The following is a 21,138-nucleotide window of genomic DNA, read 5'->3' as shown; positions in this document are numbered from 1 at the left end:
CACCGCTTCAAGGTACGCTCACTTGTTCTCTAATTCTGAAATTTTACTTAACACACGTTATCAACTTCGAATGATGTAGATCCGTTTTAAACTTAATTTTCCACTTCATTCATCTTTAAATCCATCAATTTTTTCATCAGCTTCATCGATTGAGAATGCTTCCTTATTGAAGCGGGCTATGTAAGACCTCAGCGTCTCGTCTTCACGTTGCTTGATACTCATCAAGCATGCAGTAGACTTTTTATACCTATAACCCCCCCCCCAATAAAGTGCGAAGTGAATTGGGCGCTTAGTTCTTTGAAAGTGCTGATGGAGTTAGGCGTCAGCCGGCTGAACCAAATTCTCGCGAAACCCTTCAGCATTGTAGGGAAGGCCCTACACATAATTTCATCTGCTACTCCTTGAAGATACATTAAGGTTTTGAAAGTCTCCAGGTGATCAAAAGGGTCCTTGGCTCCATCGTAGCTTTCTATCTACGGCATGTGAAACTTCTGCAGTAGGGGGAAAGAGTTGACCGAGGTAGTGAACGGCAAATCAGTTTTGTGGACCAAGTGGTCGAGGTCGCTAAATACCTATCCTTTGAGGGCATTCATCATAAGGTCCATCGTTTCCTTCATCAATTGCATCTTCGTGACTAGGTAAGGGGGGGCCGTATCAAAGCCGAAGGGACGGTTTGTTTCCTATCGTTCTTGTCGGCTTGGGGTGTTGCTGCCTTCAAGCCCCTCTCGGTCTCTTCTCTCGGCACTGGTACCTTCTTGATCCTCTCTTTGGTTATTTGGTGCTGCATTTCTCTAGCGCAGTTGCTCTTCTAAGTCACGGTTTTGTTTGGTGAGACATTCCACAGCAGCAGCAAGAGTTTGGACCTGTCTTTCTAGGGCAGTCGTGGGTGTTTCCTTTTCTTGGATGTCGTTGGTGATTGCCATCGAGTGAGTGAGCACCATGCAACTCTTTTGTCCAGGAAGCGATAATATGGCTTACAAATTGCAAAGATCATTTCCCACAGATGGCGCCAACTGATGATGCCAAAAAAATCACCAGTGAGCCATATGATACTCGCACACTCGAAATAACACCTACACAACAAAAAAGAGAAGACCTAACAGAGAGCACCGGTGTGGTGCCAACCAAATACTCTCTAAAGGTCAAGTTAGATTTCTCACAACTCTAGAGTGCTAGAGAAGGGTTGATTATGCGTATCTTGGTTTGTGAGGGTATTAGGGCTTTTATAGTAGTAGAAAGTTGACCTATCTTCCTTTGGATAGAAGTCTTTCCCTTATAGGAACCCTCATGAGCGTATGTTGCGGAATCTTTTCCTTGTAAGAAATTAATACGAAACGTGGGATACAAGACTTTTCCTTATATACTTATGCGTGGTGGCCAAGCCAAGGTTATACTAGAGCCGTCAGCTTTAGGATCATTAGTTTTATCCTACTCCCTTCAGTCCAATCGTCATCAGCTTATTGGTGGTGTTAGTCTTTAGGTGTGTTGCGGACTCCCTTCCGTAACCCAATCAAATCTCTATTCGCCAACCTTTACTAATGGAAGCTGTCGGCTTTACCTGAAACCGTCAGCTTTTATTTATGTCCGTTGGCTTATGCCTTAATATGAGTAAACATTATTTTTTGCCCTTATCAACAAAGAACTTGTGATTTATATCTTCTATAACTTTTCACCTAAATCACATACTATGCATCTCATGGACTATATGATAATGTCCAAATATTCATGTTACTATCATTTTAGATAAAATTAAAGCAACTTTATTAATTACAACATTAAGTCATACATAATGTCATAACATACATAGCATCATAAAATAGGATTTTAGGGCACTAATCCTAACACTAATAGCTACAATTCCACTAAATATTTTTTTTTATTGGATGTGAATTTTGACAAATCTATTATTGGATTATATTTTCTTCTTATATTCTACATGCTTGCAAAAATTTCTAAAAAAATCAAAGATCAATAACTATGTCAGCAATCAAATGTTTAAATTTCAAGTTTTTGTAATCTAAAATTATACATAAAAAATAACTATATGGATCAAATAATAGATGATATCCAATTTGCACAAAATTTGACATGTATATTAAAATCATAAAGACTATGTAATCTAAAGGTTAGATTTTAGAGTATGTGGTCATGTTAATTTTTTAATAAGAGTTATAACTGTTGACTACAATCAAGTTTGTAGCCAGTCATTCTCAAAAAAAAGAAAAAAAAAATTGTAGCCAAAGTTTGTCCATTTAATTAGTGTATTAAATTTCTTGTATTAAACTTAAAAATAATTTGCAATAATCAATTTTTCTTATATTAATAAATATATGTATTTAATGTATAGCAATAATTGCACTTGCTTGTTAAATGTCTTAGCACTGATTAAAAATACCTGACTATAGTTTCTCAAAAAAAAAAAATACCTGACAATAAACTATTTCTAGTTTAGTTAATAAATTATGCGGTGACTATTTTATGTTTAAGATTTATGGAGATGGTTGGATATTAATTCCAGATAACTTTAGAGATTATAAGGCTAAAAATTTCTTGGCTTTTAAGGAGGAAGAGTACAGCAACTGATAATAAATAAATAAATAAAAATAGAAATCACCTTATAGGTCGTACTCGAAATCTCTCTCTCATACTTAAATGTTGAATATGCTTTGAAATTGAGGATCCCTCCTCCATTTGGAGTGAATTACTAACTACTCAATGCTAAAATGATTTGGTATTTTTATTTGAAAATGATTGGATTAAGTTACATCTCAACAAAATCATTTGATGGTTTTTGACTACCAATCGGCACTTGATGCACTAGTTAAAGTGTCAATCGGCATTTTGACTATGGCACTCATGTTTACTCAGTTTGATTCCTACTCAGTTTTTTGAATAATATAAGAAATAAATACGACTTTGGACCTATTTTTTTCATATTTCAAGTAAGATCGATACTGCCAACAGATATTTATTAAATTTAAATGTTTATTAATTTTCTTAAATTAAATAATCAAGTATTTATTTAAAATTAACATAACTTTCCAAGGGAATTATCTAGTACATGCATCCACACTCTTATTTAAGGTTTGATTGGATTAAAACCCAGGATATTTAGGAGTTTTAAATTCAAACTAATCATCCATCTTACAAGACTTATTGGAATTCAAAAATCATAATTATTTTATTTTATCCAACACTTTTAGTTGCATCCTTGTCCTAAAATTTAAACCAATAGGATTTTGACATGTAACTAATTTTAATTAATCCAATTAAGGTCTAATCAAAATTAATTGATCTTAATCACATGGTTTTAGCCCTAGATAACCAGAGTGTATATTAATCATTAGATCGTGGTATAGCTTGATTTTTTAATCTGATGGTCCAATCATTGCATCCAACATATTATTTTGATCGTTATGAACTTTAGGATATTTCAGGATTGATTTCGTGTTCATTAGACAATTGAAATGAAATTTACAATTTTCATGGTTTGAAATTAAGCATTTTCCCTTGAAATATTAAATAACTTTTTTAGGCATTTTTCTTTATGTTTTAATATTTCACATAACTTTCATGTTTATATCTGATATGTATTACCTTTAAATATACTACGTGAACTAACTACATGCAATCATACCAGCATATTTAATTTTCATAAAAAAACATCAAATGTGCATCATTTGCTCAGAGCCTGGGGTCAAGGTCAAAGAAGTTGGCTTTATGACCCCCCACAAATCCCAACAACAACAATAATAATAATAATAATAATAGACCCATAAGCACAAAAATATATCATAAAAACAATAAGGTGCGCTAAAGTATTTCCTTGGATTTATATCAACCCTCGATTATTCTTACTTTTGCTGAATGTAACTTGGATGTCAGCTGAATTTCCACAAACATGAATTTTATTTGAAGGGAAAAAAAAAGGTCTATAGATCCTATCTTATGAAATTTTTTTTTTTAATAATAAAAAAAGAGGTCAAGTGGATATTGATGTCAACGACACCTACTATTTAATTAAATTGAAAAATACATATAAATTTTCCATCAAATCATAACTTTTTATTTCTTTAGATTTGTAAACTTTTCATTACATTCATAATTATTGTTACAAATCATGCATCTTTAATTCTTTATATTTTGAGCCGACTTTGGAAAATATAAGAAGAATATAATTGATCCCACCACACACCTTTTCAAGATATGCTGAATACACATCAAAAACAGCATTGAAGTTCTTAAATCAAAAATAGCACAAGAAAAGTGTCAAAGCTATCCAGTGGAGGCGACAAGAGAATTCCTACTCTCCTTTGCGTTCAAGAGTTCTAAGGCCTAAATCATCATCTCCAAATTTACAATGGTAGTTAAGGGGTTTATTGTTGAGGTTGTTGATGATTCGTACATGGTTTTTCTCAAATGTGTTCAATGTCAACGTAGAAGAACTACTTAAGAATTTTCCTCTAAACCGGTTTGGAGGTAACCTTTTTTTTCCCCCATATTAGGCCACTTTTGTTTCATTCATAAAAATTTGAAAAAAAAAAATATTTCCTAATTGAATGCTAGTCAACTTAATAATATTTTCAAGTTGATCGTAGAATAGGAGCTATTTTGACATAAAATATTTTTAGGCCTTAATTTTATGGTCCTAAAATTTTACACCCAAAGAGTCCTTTACATTCTATCAACAAAACCCCCCATCCAATTACCCACAACCGAACCAGTCAAATACTACGACCCATCCATGGCCCGATGAGTTTATAGATTGAATAGTTAGTTTGACATGAAATTTGACATATGTATTAAGAACATAGGGAACATGTAAGTCAATAATGGGATATTCAAAATATTTGTCCAATGAAAGTTATTAGATTGTGCAATGTTACTTAATGGTAAACTAATAGATGTAACTTGATCTGCTTAAAAAATATATTACATGGACAAAGTGTTTTTTTCAAACTAGTTCAAAAGAAAATTTTCCAACTCATTACATGACCAGTCATAAAACTATCTGTGGCAACTGATTGGGTATGGTGTTCCTTAGGCAAAGGCCCCCAATTTACTTGTATTTTAGGCTGGGTTTATCCCACAATGGGAGGCCCATGAAATGGTGCAACAGGTTTTTGATGGAGCTAAAGAGAAGTTTGACTTCTCTCTTTTTATAGCTTCCATTTAGTGGGTTCACCATCATGAGGGGTGACCTTCCCCAAGTAGGTGGGTCCCTCTCTACTCTATATTCATAATCAGATGGGAACCATTGCATGTTCTTAAGATGACATCCTTGGAACTCGCACTTGATGCTGAGATATGTTTGGCAGGTGGATCGCCTCAAGGCATTATCTTTTGTCCATGGCTATGCTCGATAGCATTCAATAATGTTTGGTCTTTGGGTTATGCTCAATGTAGTGTTGATATGGGCCGGATCAGTTTTAGAGAGCAGGCCGTAGTCTTGTGCTAGGCTTTCGCTCATGGTTCATACTCCATGTGTATTATTTAAACAAATTACATAGCTCATTTAATAAGTCATGTAATTGAAAGTACATGTGTGGATTGAATAAATTGTCCTCTAAACTGGTTTGGAGGTAACTTTCTCCATATTAGGCCACTTTTGTTTCATTCATAAAATATTTCCCGAATTAAATGTTAGTCAACTTAATCTTATGCCCTAATTTTACATTCCTAAAATTTTACATCACAAGAGTCCTTCACATTCTAGCAACAAAACCCCCCACCCAATTGCCCACCATTGGACTAATCAAATATAGCGATCCACCCATGGCCCAATCAGACCAGTGTGACCTACCTAACCACTACTATTGACCACCGAAACAACCACCCCCTAGATTTCATGCAATCCAAATAATTGCCTCCCTCACTAGTTACATTGTTGCCTCGTTTTCATTGCCCTTCCATGTTGCCATCACTCACCTAGAGGCGTCATGTCTCAACTCTCTACCAATGTTGATTAGGTAAGATTCTCCCTCTAGCTCTCTTTCTCTCACTTATCTCTCTCTTCTCCTCCCCTCGCTTTTGTTTTGCAACCCATTACGGCGCCTTTGTTTTGCAACCACCACCGCCCTCCCTAATCAAACTATGTTTTATGACCACCACCAACCTCATATATCTGTTTTTTGTACCTTCGTTAAGAGCTCTCCTTCTCTCTCTTAACTTCTCTCTTTTTTTTTCTTTTTTTTTATATTAACATATCTTTTTTATTGGATTTTTTTTTTTTTTTAAAGTTTCAACCTATGGCATCCACTTCTGATAATAATTCTTTATCATCAGACCAAGACATCAATCAGTTTTTGGTGTAGGTAAGGATTAAACCCCAGATCTCTTATTCAACCATCAGAGATTTTACTAATTGAGCTAACTAAAACCCACTTTATTTGATTTTTCTAGGTGAGAATGTAAATTTTTTTTTTTTTTTTAATGTATGGGAGTTGAGAACATGTGAAAAAACTATAGTAGAAATACGTTTTCTAAAACATTTTCAAAACACTTGAAATTTTTTTCATTCTCCCAAAAAATGTTTTCACCAAAAAAATATTGTAGGGTCGAAAATTATTTTCATGTGAAACAATCAAACAACACGCCTTTATTTATATATATATATTTAGTAGAAGCCTTTATTTACACTGTTGGTATGTTTCCTAGCCTTTGCTCGTGGTCGGTTTGGGCAATGTATTTTTAATTTTAGTTTGACACTGAAAGTCGGTCGTGGGCGTGTGAGTAGTGTTGCCACGTTTATAATGATTCATGGGCTCTAACTCTAAAGCCCAATATAAGGAGAGCTCCACTACTGTTTAGTCCTAATCTAGTAAAATCGTTCAGTTCCTAAAAATTCCAGTTTTGTCAGAGAAAAAAATCCCACATACCTTAACCAAAACCAAAAGGTTCTTCCATTGTTTCTCTGCTATCTCTCGCACTATTTTATTTATTTTTGTTGTTTAGATCTCTCTTTTGATTATAGATCGCTTAAGCTTTCGATTGTTCTTCAGGATCTAAGTGCTTTTGCTTCTGAGGACTGTAAGGAAAGCTAAAGAGGAGCTCTGGACTAATATGAGGTACCCTTTAATCTCTTTTTGATAGTATTAATTTCTCTTTTGAAGTTCTAATTCTAATCAAAATTGCTAAATTGGGAATTGGGTGATTTTCGATTCTAACCGAATTGACTTACAAGTCTCTCTAATCTGATACTGCTATACTATTATATCAAAAGAAGTAAAGCTGGAAGTTAGGTCATGCTTTGGAGTGGAAAAAAAAAAGGGTTTTTATTTATTTTTTGTATTCATGAATCATAAACCTATTAAATGGTATTGATAAACAGAATTTCTAAGGCCAACCCATTTCCTAGAAACCTCTTTGCAGAAATACCCTGCAGTTGTTTTTATTTTTTATTTTTTTGGGTATTAGTCTAAGTTAGCCCACCCGTGGCAGAATCATGTAGTTTCATTTTTTCTGATAATTCGATAGTTGGGGAAGGGGGGATTTGAACTCTGGATGTATCCATTGGAAACATAGGGAGGTGCCAACCAGTTGAGCGACAAGGCTCTTTGAAGCTTGTAGTGAGTTTCATGTTAGTGCAAAATCTGAAATAAGGCAATACTATTAAAACATTGTTTACCTTGGGAATCTGATTTATGCTTTTTCTGTGGACAAGTGCTGGGTTTAGGCCTCTTTCATTGTATAACATGCTACTTTTGGTGGGTAACCCAGCTTTGCATATAGAAAAACGTTGCTCTAGCTACGTTGGCTATACCTGTCTTTCCTCGCCAATTTATTCTCTAATAATGTGGGGATGCTTTTATTTGTAAAATCAATTTAATTCGTTTAATTACTTATCAAAAAAATGATAATAATAATTCGTTTAATCAATGAAGTGGCTAAGAAATTATTGTAATTAGGCCCATAATGCAAACAACAGGATATTAGAAACCTTCTAATTATGATTCAATCATTGTTGACTCTAGTCTTAAGTGTTAAGCAAACTATGGGGTTCAGCCTAATCCTTTCTCTATTGATACCATGTTGCCACCATATGGTTCATAAGTTATAACAACCAGTTTTGGTGGGTCTAGAATTAACACATCTTCCATAACTTCCAACTTTGTTAGGGTTTATGTTTAATTGGTATGTACACTTGGGGGTTTTTGAACAAACACTGTCATCAAATGATGGGGAGCATAAGTGGCAGTCCACTTTAAAGACCTATAAGAGGGAAAACGTTTGGCTCCAAACATGTTTGGAGCCTTAGGCACCCCTATAAGAGGTTGACACGTGTCCCTGTCATGTGCATTTCACATGACAGGGACACATACCATCTTCCTATTGGGGTTTGAAGCCTAGTGATCCAAACATGTTTGAAGCCAAACTTTGCCCCCATAAGAGACAAGGGAAAGCTGGTTCTAGTGCTCAAGCTTTAATTTGGGAAGTTTTAGATGATGGAGAGCTCTCTTGGGACCTTGCTTAGTCATTCTAAAGTTGAATCAAGTCTAATTTTATTACTTATTTGCTGCTGGATCAGTTTTAATTTAAGCTTTACTAGAATAAGGGCAATTTGGTAATTTACAGAAATCTGGAATGGGCTGTCCCATGAGTCTTATTTTATGTTTTGAGTCCTTTTCTTATTTGATTTAGAAGTTATTTAAGTCCTTTTTGTTTGTTATTTAGTCCTAGTCATTCTAAGAACCCTTCTAGGAAAGGGTTTAGTAATAGCCTATATATAGGCTTTATTGTATTCATAGTGACATTGATTCTAATAAAATTCAAGCAGTTTATTTTAAGCTTTGAGGGTGTTAGCCTTCTCCTACCTAAGTGTAATTGCTTGGGAAAGCCTAGGTATTTACCTAGTGTTTTATTTATCTTGTTTTCAGTTCTATGCCCTGTTTCAGCCCCAACAGCCATCAAGATTCAATCTTTTCTAACCTAAAACCCTTAAATATCAATCCTTATTCAAGAACCCGTTAAGAACTCATCAAGAAATCTATTGTAGTTCTGAATTCTTAAAGATCCTACATCATCAAGGTACTTAGGACTGGTGTGTCAATGCAGATTTGGGTTGAACATGTCAACTTTCTTTCTCTCTGTAGGATTTGTTTACTTAAATGGCTTGCAATTTCTGGCATCGGCTATTCAGCATCTTTATTCCAATTCAATCTTTTCTAACCTTAAACATCGGCTATTCAGCATCTTTATTCCCATTATCTGGTTGTTTTGCGTGGAAATTTTGTAGTAAGGTTAGTAGATGATTTGTGGTGAAGAAACATAAATGTAATGATGAATAAATGTTCTCTTCTGTTCACATTGCCATAAAATTCTTATATTTGACATTCTGCTCTCAACACACAGAACTTTCTAAATTTGTAATGCAAATGCAAGGAATGTTCAAGATCTTGGTTCTGTGTGAGGCTGGTGTTTTGCTGGCTACACCATTCTAGAGCTATAATGTATCATGATTTACATCATTTTGACCAAAGTGGATATCCCTGAGAAGTTAGCCTTTTTGGTAAAATTTCTCATGGGCATAGGTCACAAAATTTTGCCTTCCTGAATAGCATACCATATTCTGTGATGTGCATATTGCAATGCAGACCATCATTGTCTTAGCTTTAACTAGTAATTATTTGAATGAGGCTTAAGCCTCTTGTTTCATATGAGAATTATGATTATTAGAGACAAATTGGGCTGGTTGTGACGTCTAATCTAGGGCTATCATAACATGCTTGATTTCTCAATCTTCTTCCATACAAATGGATATATTTTCCCTATACTGTGGAGTTGTTGAAGTCTGTTTGCTATCAGCTTTTTCATTTATTCTTTTTAGCCTATATGCTTGGGTACAACTTTTTAAGCCACAATTTTTTCTAGGTACAACCATATTTTAACTAACATTCAGAAAAAACCAAGTAAGTGGGTACGAAGTGGTCTCTTGGCGTGCTTGATGAGGATCTAGGATTAAATGAAAAAGAACATATAACCCTTCAGTTTTGGTTTTTTGCCAGATTTTGCCCATGTTAACATGTAGAATTCAGTTTAGACATTGTTGGTTCTGTAGCAATGAAATTTAAGATCTTGGGGTGGCCAGCATCATTTTACTAAGACATGCATTAGTGCTGCCTAGGACTGTTGTTTAATTACATTTTCTGATGTGCAGGAACCTTTGATTTTATTTTATAGGTCAATGATGGCTAATCCGAATGCATCAACATCAATGGTGTCTTCAGAATCCTCTGAACAAAAGGCCACACATATGGCGGATTCAAACATGAACATGCTTCCACCTTCTTTAAGCCATCAAAGTCGAAGTGCCTCAGATGGTCCTGTCGCTATCCTGTGGGACATTGAGAATTGCCCTGTTCCAAGTGATGTCCGCCCTGAAGATGTAGGTGGTAATATTAGAATGGCTTTGCGGGTTCACCCTGTAATTAAAGGAGCTGTTATGATGTTTTCTGCCTATGGAGATTTTAATGCCTTTCCCAGGAGACTCAGAGAGGGCTGTCAGAGAACTGGTGTCAAACTAATAGATGTTCCAAATGGGAGAAAGGATGCTGCTGACAAGGCTATCTTGGTTGACATGTTTCTCTTTGCCCTTGACAACCCTCCACCTTCTTCCATCATGTTAATCTCTGGTGATGTAGATTTCGCTCCTGCACTTCACATACTTGGCCAACGTGGATATACCGTGATCCTTGTTATCCCTTCTGGGGTTGGCGTTTCATCTGCCCTCTGTAATGCTGGTAAGTTTGTTTGGGACTGGCCTAGTGTGGCTCGTGGGGAAGGCTTTGTACCCCCAACAAAGTATTTAATGCCCCCTCGTGGAGCAGTAGCTGACATTGCTGGGTGTCTTATGGGATGCCAAATCAATGAGAACCCCGATGGCCAAAATGAAGAAGAAGCAATCCTATATAGGGGGTTCTCACAAAACTATTACAATTCAAGGGATCTATCAATAGTGTCACAATCTTTAACTGAATACAACAGTAATTCTTCATCGTTGCCATTTTATCCTACAACTTTGAGGTCACTGAGTCTTCCTTCTGGTTTGAATGAAGTTTCAGGAGGTGTTGTTTCTTCTGGTGATCAGATAGAATCTACTTTGTGGGTACAGCCTGGAGACCTAAATGGTCTGAAGGGCCAGTTGGTAAAAATGCTGGAACTTTCGGGGGGATGCCTGCCTCTGATCAGAGTTCCAGCCGAGTACCAGAAGTTTTTTGGGCGGCCTCTTTATGTAGCAGAGTATGGGGCATTCAAGCTTGTAAATCTATTCAAGAAGATGAGTGACTCACTTTTTGTAGAGGGGAAAGGCCATAAGAAGTTTGTTTATCTACGAAATTGGAAGGCAGGCCCTAGTGCACCTCCTTTGATTTTGACTAGGAAGGATAAGAAAGGAAAAGGGAACCAGGAAGAGAATATGGATATTGTCACAGGTGGTGGCTCTTCAGATGAGTTCTCAGATGAAGAGAGAGTGGTCATAGAAGAAAATGATGTGAGCAGGAGCCAAGGAAACACTAATCAGGGAACAGCAGCTCATCAAGAAATTGATGATCATGGTCTTGAGCAGTTCAAGCATGAGTTGCAGGAGATTCTAGTCAGCTATTCTTGTCGGATTTTTCTAGGTTGCTTTGAGGCAATATATGAACAACGGTACAAGAAACCACTGGAATATCAGAGATTTGGTGTGGATCGGCTAGAGTGTCTGCTAGAGAAATTGGGAGACGTGGTGGTTTTGCATGAAGAACCGATAACTAAGAGGAAGTTCTTGGCTGCTGTTGGTGGCTAACAAATAAGGCAGCTGAGATTGTTGTTACCATTTTATTTTCTTAATATATAGAGGGGAAGACTTTTGGTCTCTTTTGCTTTTGGTTGATATCATTTTGGTCCCCCAGTATCAAAAGTTGTGATTTAGAACTTCAACTTTAAAATCGATTGAATGTTGCCCTTCTAATAAAATCTGTTAAAAGTGAGCAGTTAAATATCCCAAAACTACATAGATTTTGATCAGGAAAGAAAAGAAAAACGATGTCATTTTGGGACAATTAACATCTCATCGATGGATCTTAACAGAAGGGTCATATTGACAACGGTTTTAAAGTTGAAGGTTTAAATTGTAACTCTTGATAGTTGAGAATAAAAAACGATTGCAACTAAAAAGTTAAGAGAGATCAAAAGGTATTTTAATCCAAAAAAGATAGAAAAAAAAAAAAAAAAAAAAAAAAAAAAAAAAAAAAAAAAAAAAAAAATATGATAACATCTATGAAATTAAAGAGAATAAAAAAGACAACAACTTAAAAACACAAAAATTAATCACATCAACCCAAAGTAGAGTACCAAATAATGCAAAAATTCATCAACATAAAGTAGAGATGCTAGAAAATTTTTTTTTTTTTAAATCCACCAAAAATGAAAAAAAAAAATAAAAAGGTTTTAGAGAGAGAAATAACATTTTTTGTGTGAAAAAAATTATGAATAGAATGGAAAAAAAGAATTGTAAATTTATAGTAAGAGAAGGAGAATAAGAAAAACAAAAAATAAAGGAAGATAAAGGGATAGAGGAAAAGTGATATTAAGGTTAATAGTAGTGGAGAGATGAAAAGGTAAAAAAAAGGAAAAAAATTAGAGAAAGTATAACAATAAGTTGGGAAATTACGAAATTAATAAAAGAAAAGAATTAAAAATAAGAGAGAGAATGTTAAAAATGAGTGGATAATGTGGTCGATGATGTGGTTCAACAGAAGTATAGCACAATATGCTTTAGCTTTTAGATATATATAGAATATAGATTATTAGCTTTCATATTGGTGGGCTCCTTTTTCATTTCCTTTATTGATGTAACTCAAGGTTAAAACTTATTTATTTGTTCAATAAATGAAATATTGAATATGATGAATTGCTGGAAAAGTCTAAATAAAGTTCCAAGTTAGAGTAATGCTGCATCTACTACAATTTTGTCCCAGACTGTTGTGGCTGTTTATAGAGTGATGGCAAGTGTGGTATCAAGAGGTTGTTTTCTTTTTCTCGAAATTCAGGGGAAGTGGTGGTGTGTGATATATGTCGTGTGACAATTCAGAAGTCATATTGGTTTGTGCCTTTGTTACCTAATTTAAAATATAGTAAATCTTGTAGTACATATGAATATGATATTTTCCTCTTAGGCATTGGGACTATTTTTCTTTAAATCTAAGCCTTCTGAAATTTTAAATTATTGAGTATTCTAATTTAATTTACTGATTTTATGTTTAGAAATACTTGGGAGTGTATAAGAAGCCCTGGCACCAACTACAACTAGATATGTGTAGCAGTGTAGTTATGAATGCTTGAGCTGAAAAATATGTAATGCTTTCTCTTTTGTTGCTTTAGCACTAACCAAATATCTGTGGTGATCTTTCTGTATGTTTTTTCTGTGTTTATGTGCCCTCAGATCATGGTTGTATTTGTGGTAAGAATTATTTAATCGATCTTTTTTATCTGACAGCATAATTCCATAAGAATATAGTCATATACTTGTCATTGCTTTAACAAAATAAACTCAATTCTCTTATTAAAATATGGTTTTTTTCTTATTATTTGTATGAATCAGTTGATTTTTTCTTATTAAAATAAGGTTGATATATTAAATTCTTCTTTTTTTCGATAGGAGGTTGATATATTAACTAATCTGACTACTTGTTTGATAAAATGGAATTATGAACAATTCAAAAATTGAGATTATACTAGGTATGACTTGACAGAATATGATAGAATCAGTTATCAACTTACCAAAAATTAATATTTCCTGTAAATTTAACCGACTCTATCCTTGCTTATTAAGAAAAAGATTTAGTATTTCTTGAATATAAAAGTAAATATGATGAGATGCCATTAAAAATCAATTATCAATTTATCATTCTTTATTTGGTGGTATGAGATTTAAATGAAGTAGTGCATGTACATCTATACTACTATTTAAGGGGTTTCTCCTGTTTGGGATCCTCATTTCTTTGTAAAAAAATGCCCATACATTCCAATGTTTATGTAGAGACAAAATTAAATGACAATCCGGTAAAAATACAACTTTAACTCCCACTAAAACATTGCCTAAAAAATATGGTTACTCTACTGTCAATTTTTAAATTATTTTATCTACTTATAAATTATATTCTCAAAATAAAAAATTATATATAAAAAATAAATATAAATTTTTTTTTCCAATAAAATAGGACCAATAAACCCAACATTTTCATTAAACCAAATAAAAAAATTAAAAAAAAAAAAAGAAAAAAAAGTTCCATTGCAGTCGCGCGCGTGACGAGGCTAGTACCTTATTAAATCCTCACTTTAAAATGTATCCTCTCAACTTTCAAAAACAAAGNAACGTAATTGTTGTTTACTCTTTCGCATCCCCAAACTTTCTCAGTAGATAATAGGAAAGTCAAAACTTATCTCCTTTCAGTTCGTCCTCATGGATTTGAAGTTTTTAGTATTGCAAATTTCCATGTAAGACTTGTGCACCATGACTGATCTGCTGCTAATGTAGATCTGGATGTAAATTGACCTGCACGTTGTTTTTGTATCTTATTGTTGTATTTCCAGGATAAATTTGATTTTCATTTCCAATGTTTGAGTGTCCTCAACTGAATGCTAGAAGTTCAGACTGTTGTACCTATCTAAATTGCTTATCCTTCTGTTCAACCGCTTTTTCCTCCATCGCTGCTTTGTTCTCTTTGATCAGAACTTAAAGAAACTTAATTGATTCCAGTATCCTGAAATTTTAGATAGCTAACATCATAATAGCAGTAAACATTCTGTATGCTGCCTTTTGAGAAATTTATTCATAGTTAGCATGTTTTGTCCTGATAAACCGAACAATGTACTACTAGTGTGAATTCTTCATCCTTAGGTGCTGGGATTTGATTTCTCGCTTCTTTTACTAGTGCTTTAACTGTGTGAGATGTCAAGCATTTGGACAGTGTCTCTTTTTAATCTTCCGACTGCCTGGATATGGTGACAAAGCTAGTAATTCTCAGGTCATTGCGATCATTTTACTGCATTTCACATATGTTGAGTCATTGACGCTTCTTTGTTCCAAATCATTGGAAAAACTGTCTTCAAACATACGAGACATAACTAATCCCTCTATATGGAGCTATGTCATCGAGCTGTAAATTTTCTTTTGAGTGATATTGGTCTAAGCCGGATGTCAACTGGTTCAAGCTCAATTCTGATGGCTCATCATTGGAAAACTTGAGACTGGCAGGAGAGGCTACTCGACTACTCGAGAACTTTAACAAATGTAATGAAACACTAGTAAGGAGAGGGACTAATCCTCAAACAAGATTTTTGTTGTTTCTGAGAACCCCTTTTGATGTTTTGATAAACATGGGCATTTGTTAAGACAGACTCTACTCTTCTCTTAGTATTGTATTGTAACTGCTTCTTATCTCTTTAATAAAATTCCTTTTCTACCAAAAAACGACTTCAAAAACTGTGGATAAAACCTCGAACTGGACAAAAAGATGAAGATATAAAATCAATAAATCATCATCTGACAGAAAAAGTGGTAATTATAAAGTTCACTTTTTAAAAAAAATTTATTCTCCAAGTGAAATGATATAAGGTTATGCTAATGAGTATTTTTAGGGCATTAATTAATTGACTATTTCAAAAAAATTTAACATCACTTTTACTGAGAACATAAGAGGATGTCAAAAAAAAAAAAAATTTCTTTTTTCATAAAAAATTTTAAAATTATTTTCTAAATTAATGCCTTTAGAGCATCGGTTAATAGTTATAAACTATAAGGTCAATCTTTTGTTTGGAGAAGATATAAGCTCAATTGAATATCTTGTTGATGTAACCCATTGGACTATCTTATATTAATTATTTAAATAAATACAATTTTAATAATAAGGGGCTAAGGGCGAAAACACATGAACAAATAACATTATTATTATTATTTTTTAATAATAGTACTACAATACAGCACTAGTAGTGTAGTACTAGTATTCTCAATTGGTCTTCCACATCTCAAGCAAAAAAAGTGGCCCTTGGCACCTCTCAAACGTCACTCAAAATAGGTAACCTCTTCACATCTCCTAAGGTCCCCATATGCATATTCCACCTTACCCTCTACAAAAATGGCAGCCATCGACTCTCAAACCATCATTACATACTTGCTTCAGTTTATAACCTCATCACAATCTTATTACTCTAAGTCCAAACCATCATGTCATCTCTCTCTGTGCGTTTTCTCTCACCTTCATTGCCTTCTTCAACCTCTGCATGGCCCAGCAGTACAAGGTTGGCAGCCACTCAGGCTGAAAGACCAGTGGAATTATCAAGGCTGGAGCCAAGAGTAGAAGAGAGAGAAGGGTACTGGGTGTTGAAGGAAAAGTTCAGGGAAGGCATAAATGTTCAGGAGAAATTGAAGCTTCAGAAAGAGCCTATGAAGTTTTTCATGGAAGAGAGGCTACTACAAGAATTGGTGAACATTCCTCTGGAGGAGCTTGAGAAAGCTAAGGTTACTAAGGATGATATCGATGTCAGGCTCAAGTGGCTTGGTCTCTTCCACAAGAGGAAGTATCAGTGTAAGTCATACCAACAAAACATGTTTCTTTCTTATTTGCTTTGTTTGTCTTTTCCTGACTTTTTTCCCCCAGTTATTATATTTGACTAGAAATGAAGTGGAGTGTGTTTTGTGCCGAATGAATTCATTTTTCTTATTTTGCTCACACGAATGCCTCGTACATGGTTTTGATTGTTTGGGTATTATGAATTGATTAGATTGTATGTGGGTTTGAAATTTTCTATGTGAATTGCATAAGATATATTTGCTTTTGAACTGCCTTCTTCTTTCTGCAACAGGAACTGAAAAGTGAAAACTGATATTGATATTTTGACTTATTAAAAATAATATTGGGTGTGACTCAGATTAAGTTGATGATTGGCTACCCTTTTACTAATTTGTTTTGTTGCTGGATAAATTTTGGAGGGAAGAAATAAGATACATGATATAATGTATGTTAAATAATTGATGTTTGGTGAAAATCTTATTATGCAATAAGATAACAATTTTGAGGTTTCTCCCTTTTTTCTTGATGATCAGATGGTAGATTTATGATGAGACTAAAACTACCTAATGGCGTAACAACAAGTGCACAAACTCGATACTTAGCGAGTGTGATTAGGAAATATGGGAAGGAAGGGTGTGCAGATGTGACAACCAGGCAAAATTGGCAAATTCGTGGAGTGGTACTACCCGATGTGCCAGAAATATTTAAAGGTCTTGCAGAAGTCGGCTTGACAAGCCTGCAGAGTGGAATGGATAATGTGAGAAATCCTGTTGGGAACCCACTTGCTGGCATTGACCCACTTGAGATTGTTGATACACGGCCTTATACCGATTTGTTGTCACAATATATCACTGCCAATTCATGTGGTAATCTGGCCATCACTAACTTGTAAGTTTCTCTAGCCCCCTCAATTGCAGTAAAAATATTTCTTTTTTTGTTTGTTCTGATTCAGAGTTTACATACATGAATTTTCCTAACTTATGGTTGGTATTTGGAGCTTATCAGTGATCTAGAAATTGTGTATCAGGTATAACCCCAGTGTTTGTTCATGGCCCTATGCCCCTATGTATGCATGGTAAGGAGCTTGGAAATATTGGGATGGGAAAATTCAACTATGCAATGATTGATATGTGGTTTCTTTATTCTAATTATATTGGTTTTTAATTTTTTTTCTTCTTTCTATTTTGCTAGGGAATGTCAAAACGTTTTGTAAAATTGCCACATGTTAGATGAATAAATAAGGACTAATTTGTTATTGTTCAAAAAAATTGAGGATGTGCATACTTTGTCTTTTATTCGTGAAATAGTGGCCTATGCTTGACACAAAATTTGATACTTAGGCTATTGAATAGAGGGTCTTATTAGGTCAAATAGGAGTTCATAAATGTTAGGAATAAGCATGAAAGCGATTTGTATCATTGTTTGTGACAAGTTCTTGTCAATTTCCGTCTGAACAGGCCCAGGAAGTGGAATGTGTGTGTAGTGGGTTCTCATGATCTCTTTGAGCATCCTCACATCAATGACCTTGCTTACATGCCAGCTATAAAGGATGGACGATTTGGTTTCAATTTGCTGGTGGGTGGCTTCTTTAGTCCCAAGAGATGTGCAGAGGCAGTCCCTCTTGATGCCTGGGTCTCAGCAGATGATGTAGTCCCAGCGTGCAAAGCCATACTAGAGGCCTATAGGGATCTTGGCACCAGAGGGAACAGACAGAAAACAAGAATGATGTGGTTGATTGATGAACTTGTGAGTAATCATTTTCTTAGTTATGATGTTTCTGAACCATTATGGTGTATCCCTGATAATTATGGATTACATATTACCCGGTTTTTTGTGATTTTCAAAGATTCATTTACAAATTTCACAACATTCAGTTGAATTCCAAATTCCAACGAGTACCAGGATGAGAGAGTCAAAAATTTCTAGTATGCACTGTTTAATCAAATTTCTGATTTGATTATGACATTCACATGACTATTATACGCAATTTAACTAAATGCAGGGCATAGAAGGATTCAGGTCAGAGGTAGTGAAAAGAATGCCTCAACAAGAGCTGGAGACGGCTTCTCCTCAAGAACTAATTCAGCAGCAATGGGAAAGGAGAGATTATCTTGGTGTCCATCCACAAAAACAAGAAGGTTTTAGTTTTGTGGGTGTTCACATTCCTGTAGGTCGAGTCCAAGCAGATGACATGGATGAACTAGCTCGTTTAGCTGACACATATGGCTCGGGAGAACTCCGGCTCACTGTGGAGCAAAACATCATAATTCCCAATATTGAGAACTCAAAGCTTGAAGCCTTACTTAAAGAGCCTCTATTGAAAAACAGGTTTTTACCAGAACCCCCTCTTCTCATGAAAGGGTTGGTGGCTTGCACTGGCAACCAATTCTGTGGGCAAGGAATTATAGAGACAAAGGTCAGGGCCTTGAAGGTGACTGAGGAAGTTGAGAGGCAAGTGGCAGTGACTCGACCTGTTCGGATGCACTGGACTGGTTGCCCAAACAGCTGTGGGCAGGTACAAGTGGCTGATATTGGTTTCATGGGGTGTATGGCAAGGGATGAGAATGGGAAGCCTTGTGAAGGTGTTGATGTTTTTTTGGGAGGCAGAATTGGGAGTGACTCACATTTGGTAAAAATACAACTTTAACTCCCACTAAAACATTGCCTAAAAAATATGGTTACTCTACTGTCAATTTTTAAATTATTTTATCTACTTATAAATTATATTCTCAAAATAAAAAATTATATATAAAAAATAAATATAAATTTTTTTTTCCAATAAAATAGGACCAATAAACCCAACATTTTCATTAAACCAAATAAAAAAATTAAAAAAAAAAAAAGAAAAAAAAGTTCCATTGCAGTCGCGCGCGTGACGAGGCTAGTACCTTATTAAATCCTCACTTTAAAATGTATCCTCTCAACTTTCAAAAACAAAGGGAGAGGATCTCGTCTTTGCGTTTTTGATTCAAGGACACGTATTTTTGAAACCAAAATTTACATTAGGCTAAATGCTATCTTAAACGTAAAAAAGAACAATTATTTGAAGCGGATGTCATACCGCGGTTCAAATTATATCTCAAATGTAGTCCTAAACTTGCTAATTGGGAAGCCCATAAACCCAAGGTAACAAAAATAAATGCTGTACCTGTTGAAAATCTATTTGGGCTTTTAAGCTAAAGAAGTTTTCCTCAAACGTCTACGGTTTGGGCTAGCCTTGCAACCAAGCTTGGAAGGTTTACCAACACAAATGCATTTTATTTTAGCACCCAAAACAAAGGCATTACAGAACCAGAGAAGCAACCCAGTTTCATTTTAAGGACATGGTGAGGCACTTCTGACGTTAATTTGTAACATTTTGTGACAGTATTCAAAAAAGGATTGCATGAAACCAACTTTATTATTAGGAATTTAATTTTTAGCCTTTCATTTTCCTAAGACAATCTAGTGGATGGGCTGGTTAATTTGGAGTTTCAACTAACCACACTCAAGGATTTCAGTTAACCCTATAGATAAAATCTCTAGTAGTTGAAGAAGAGATTTGAGATTCAAACTCTGCCTACATGAGCAATTATCATCAACTTTTAGAATAATGTTTGAGAATTGAGATCCCTTTCTATTTATCTTTTCTTTTTCTTTTTTAATAAAATCGAACAAAAAGGTTGGAGCTCTTATCAATTGGGACAGGTAGCTAATTTGCCCCACAACAATGCGACACAAATGAGTAATAACACTATTTATCCATATTTCAAAAACTTGATCGAGTAGTTCAAATGAAGAGTACAAATAATTGATGCAGCATAATGAAGACAGAGGCCCCTGCCAATCAAAACCACATACAATTAGCAGTATACAGTAACTTTCTATGTTGATAATTATGGAGAGCAGCCTATTCAAAATTGATAGCATTAAAACCCAAGACTTATTGCCCCAAAATTAGTCTACCTAGGTCCTAGATTGTGACAATTTCAGACAGCCATTGCAATCATGAAGTAGTATTAGTATTGCTAAATCTCATTAGCTTTGAATATATCACAGAAAATTGATATCCTAGGGGTCCTTTACCTAATTTTTCTCGAGATATTTCACAGCAAATTGATATTTCTAATTCAAGTGTCAATCTTCTTTTCTTTTCTTATCTTTTAAATTTTAATTTAAATTTTTTTTTAAAAAAAACGGAGAGATCATTTAATCTTAAGTAGCTTCGGTAATGCGTGTTTTGATTAAGAATACTTTGATAATACAATAAAAATAGTGATGATGACTGTTGGGACAAATTTAGACCTTGATGTTGATTTTATAGTGGATTTAATAAACTTTAAGAAATAATCAATTATGTAATTCAGATTATTACAGGTTATATTCCACAGAATAAATAAGTGATCAAATATAGTAAACCAAAGTGCATATTGATATGATGATGAAGTGGAAAACTCAAGGACAACAATTGAAGAAAAAAAAAACACCATGGAGACTTCTATTTTGCTACCTATATTCATAATTGCTACCTGTCCAACCTACCCACATGGCCACTTGCACTTGCACCTCCCACTTCTTGGAAACTTCTATTTTGAATTCCTTCAGATGA

At 34.6% G+C, this 21,138-nt stretch overlaps 2 protein-coding genes across 3 annotated transcripts; both read left to right on the top strand.

Moving 5' to 3' along the window:
• The first annotated feature begins 6,775 nt into the window (after positions 1-6,775).
• LOC112024971 (uncharacterized) lies at positions 6,776-11,977 on the top strand. Of its 2 annotated transcripts, none has more exons than XM_024057617.2 (3): positions 6,776-6,896; positions 7,002-7,067; positions 10,180-11,977. In XM_024057617.2, the coding sequence occupies exons 2-3, from the start codon at positions 7,063-7,065 to the stop codon at positions 11,780-11,782; spliced, it is 1,608 nt and encodes a 535-aa protein (XP_023913385.1). In that variant the 5' UTR covers positions 6,776-6,896; positions 7,002-7,062; the 3' UTR covers positions 11,783-11,977. The 2 variants fall into 2 exon arrangements, with proteins under 2 accessions (XP_023913385.1, XP_023913386.1); XM_024057618.2 differs by having other exon boundaries at positions 10,157-11,977.
• A 4,054-nt stretch (positions 11,978-16,031) lies between these two features.
• LOC112024966 (ferredoxin--nitrite reductase, chloroplastic) lies at positions 16,032-19,197 on the top strand. Its single transcript, XM_024057614.2, has 5 exons — positions 16,032-16,565; positions 17,084-17,438; positions 17,578-17,625; positions 18,008-18,296; positions 18,553-19,197. The coding sequence occupies exons 1-5, from the start codon at positions 16,205-16,207 to the stop codon at positions 19,195-19,197; spliced, it is 1,698 nt and encodes a 565-aa protein (XP_023913382.2). The 5' UTR covers positions 16,032-16,204.
• Positions 19,198-21,138: the final 1,941 nt, after the last annotated feature.

This window comes from Quercus suber, unplaced genomic scaffold (assembly GCF_002906115.3).
Source record: "Quercus suber isolate HL8 unplaced genomic scaffold, Cork oak 2.0 scaffold_85, whole genome shotgun sequence".
Classification (NCBI taxonomy): domain Eukaryota; kingdom Viridiplantae; phylum Streptophyta; class Magnoliopsida; order Fagales; family Fagaceae; genus Quercus; species Quercus suber.
This window is presented reverse-complemented; position numbering and strand designations above follow the sequence as displayed.

What these genes read in the sequence shown, in the direction of transcription:
- LOC112024966 (XM_024057614.2), top strand. Translation starts at nt 16,205, where the DNA reads ATGTCATCTCTCTCTGTGCGTTTTCTCTCACCTTCATTGCCTTCTTCA. An exon ending in TATGCCCCTATGTATGCATG is followed by an intron (nt 17,626 to 18,007) that starts GTAAGGAGCTTG and finishes CCGTCTGAACAG; the next exon opens with GCCCAGGAAGTGGAATGTGT. An exon ending in TGTGGTTGATTGATGAACTT is followed by an intron (nt 18,297 to 18,552) that starts GTGAGTAATCAT and finishes AACTAAATGCAG; the next exon opens with GGCATAGAAGGATTCAGGTC.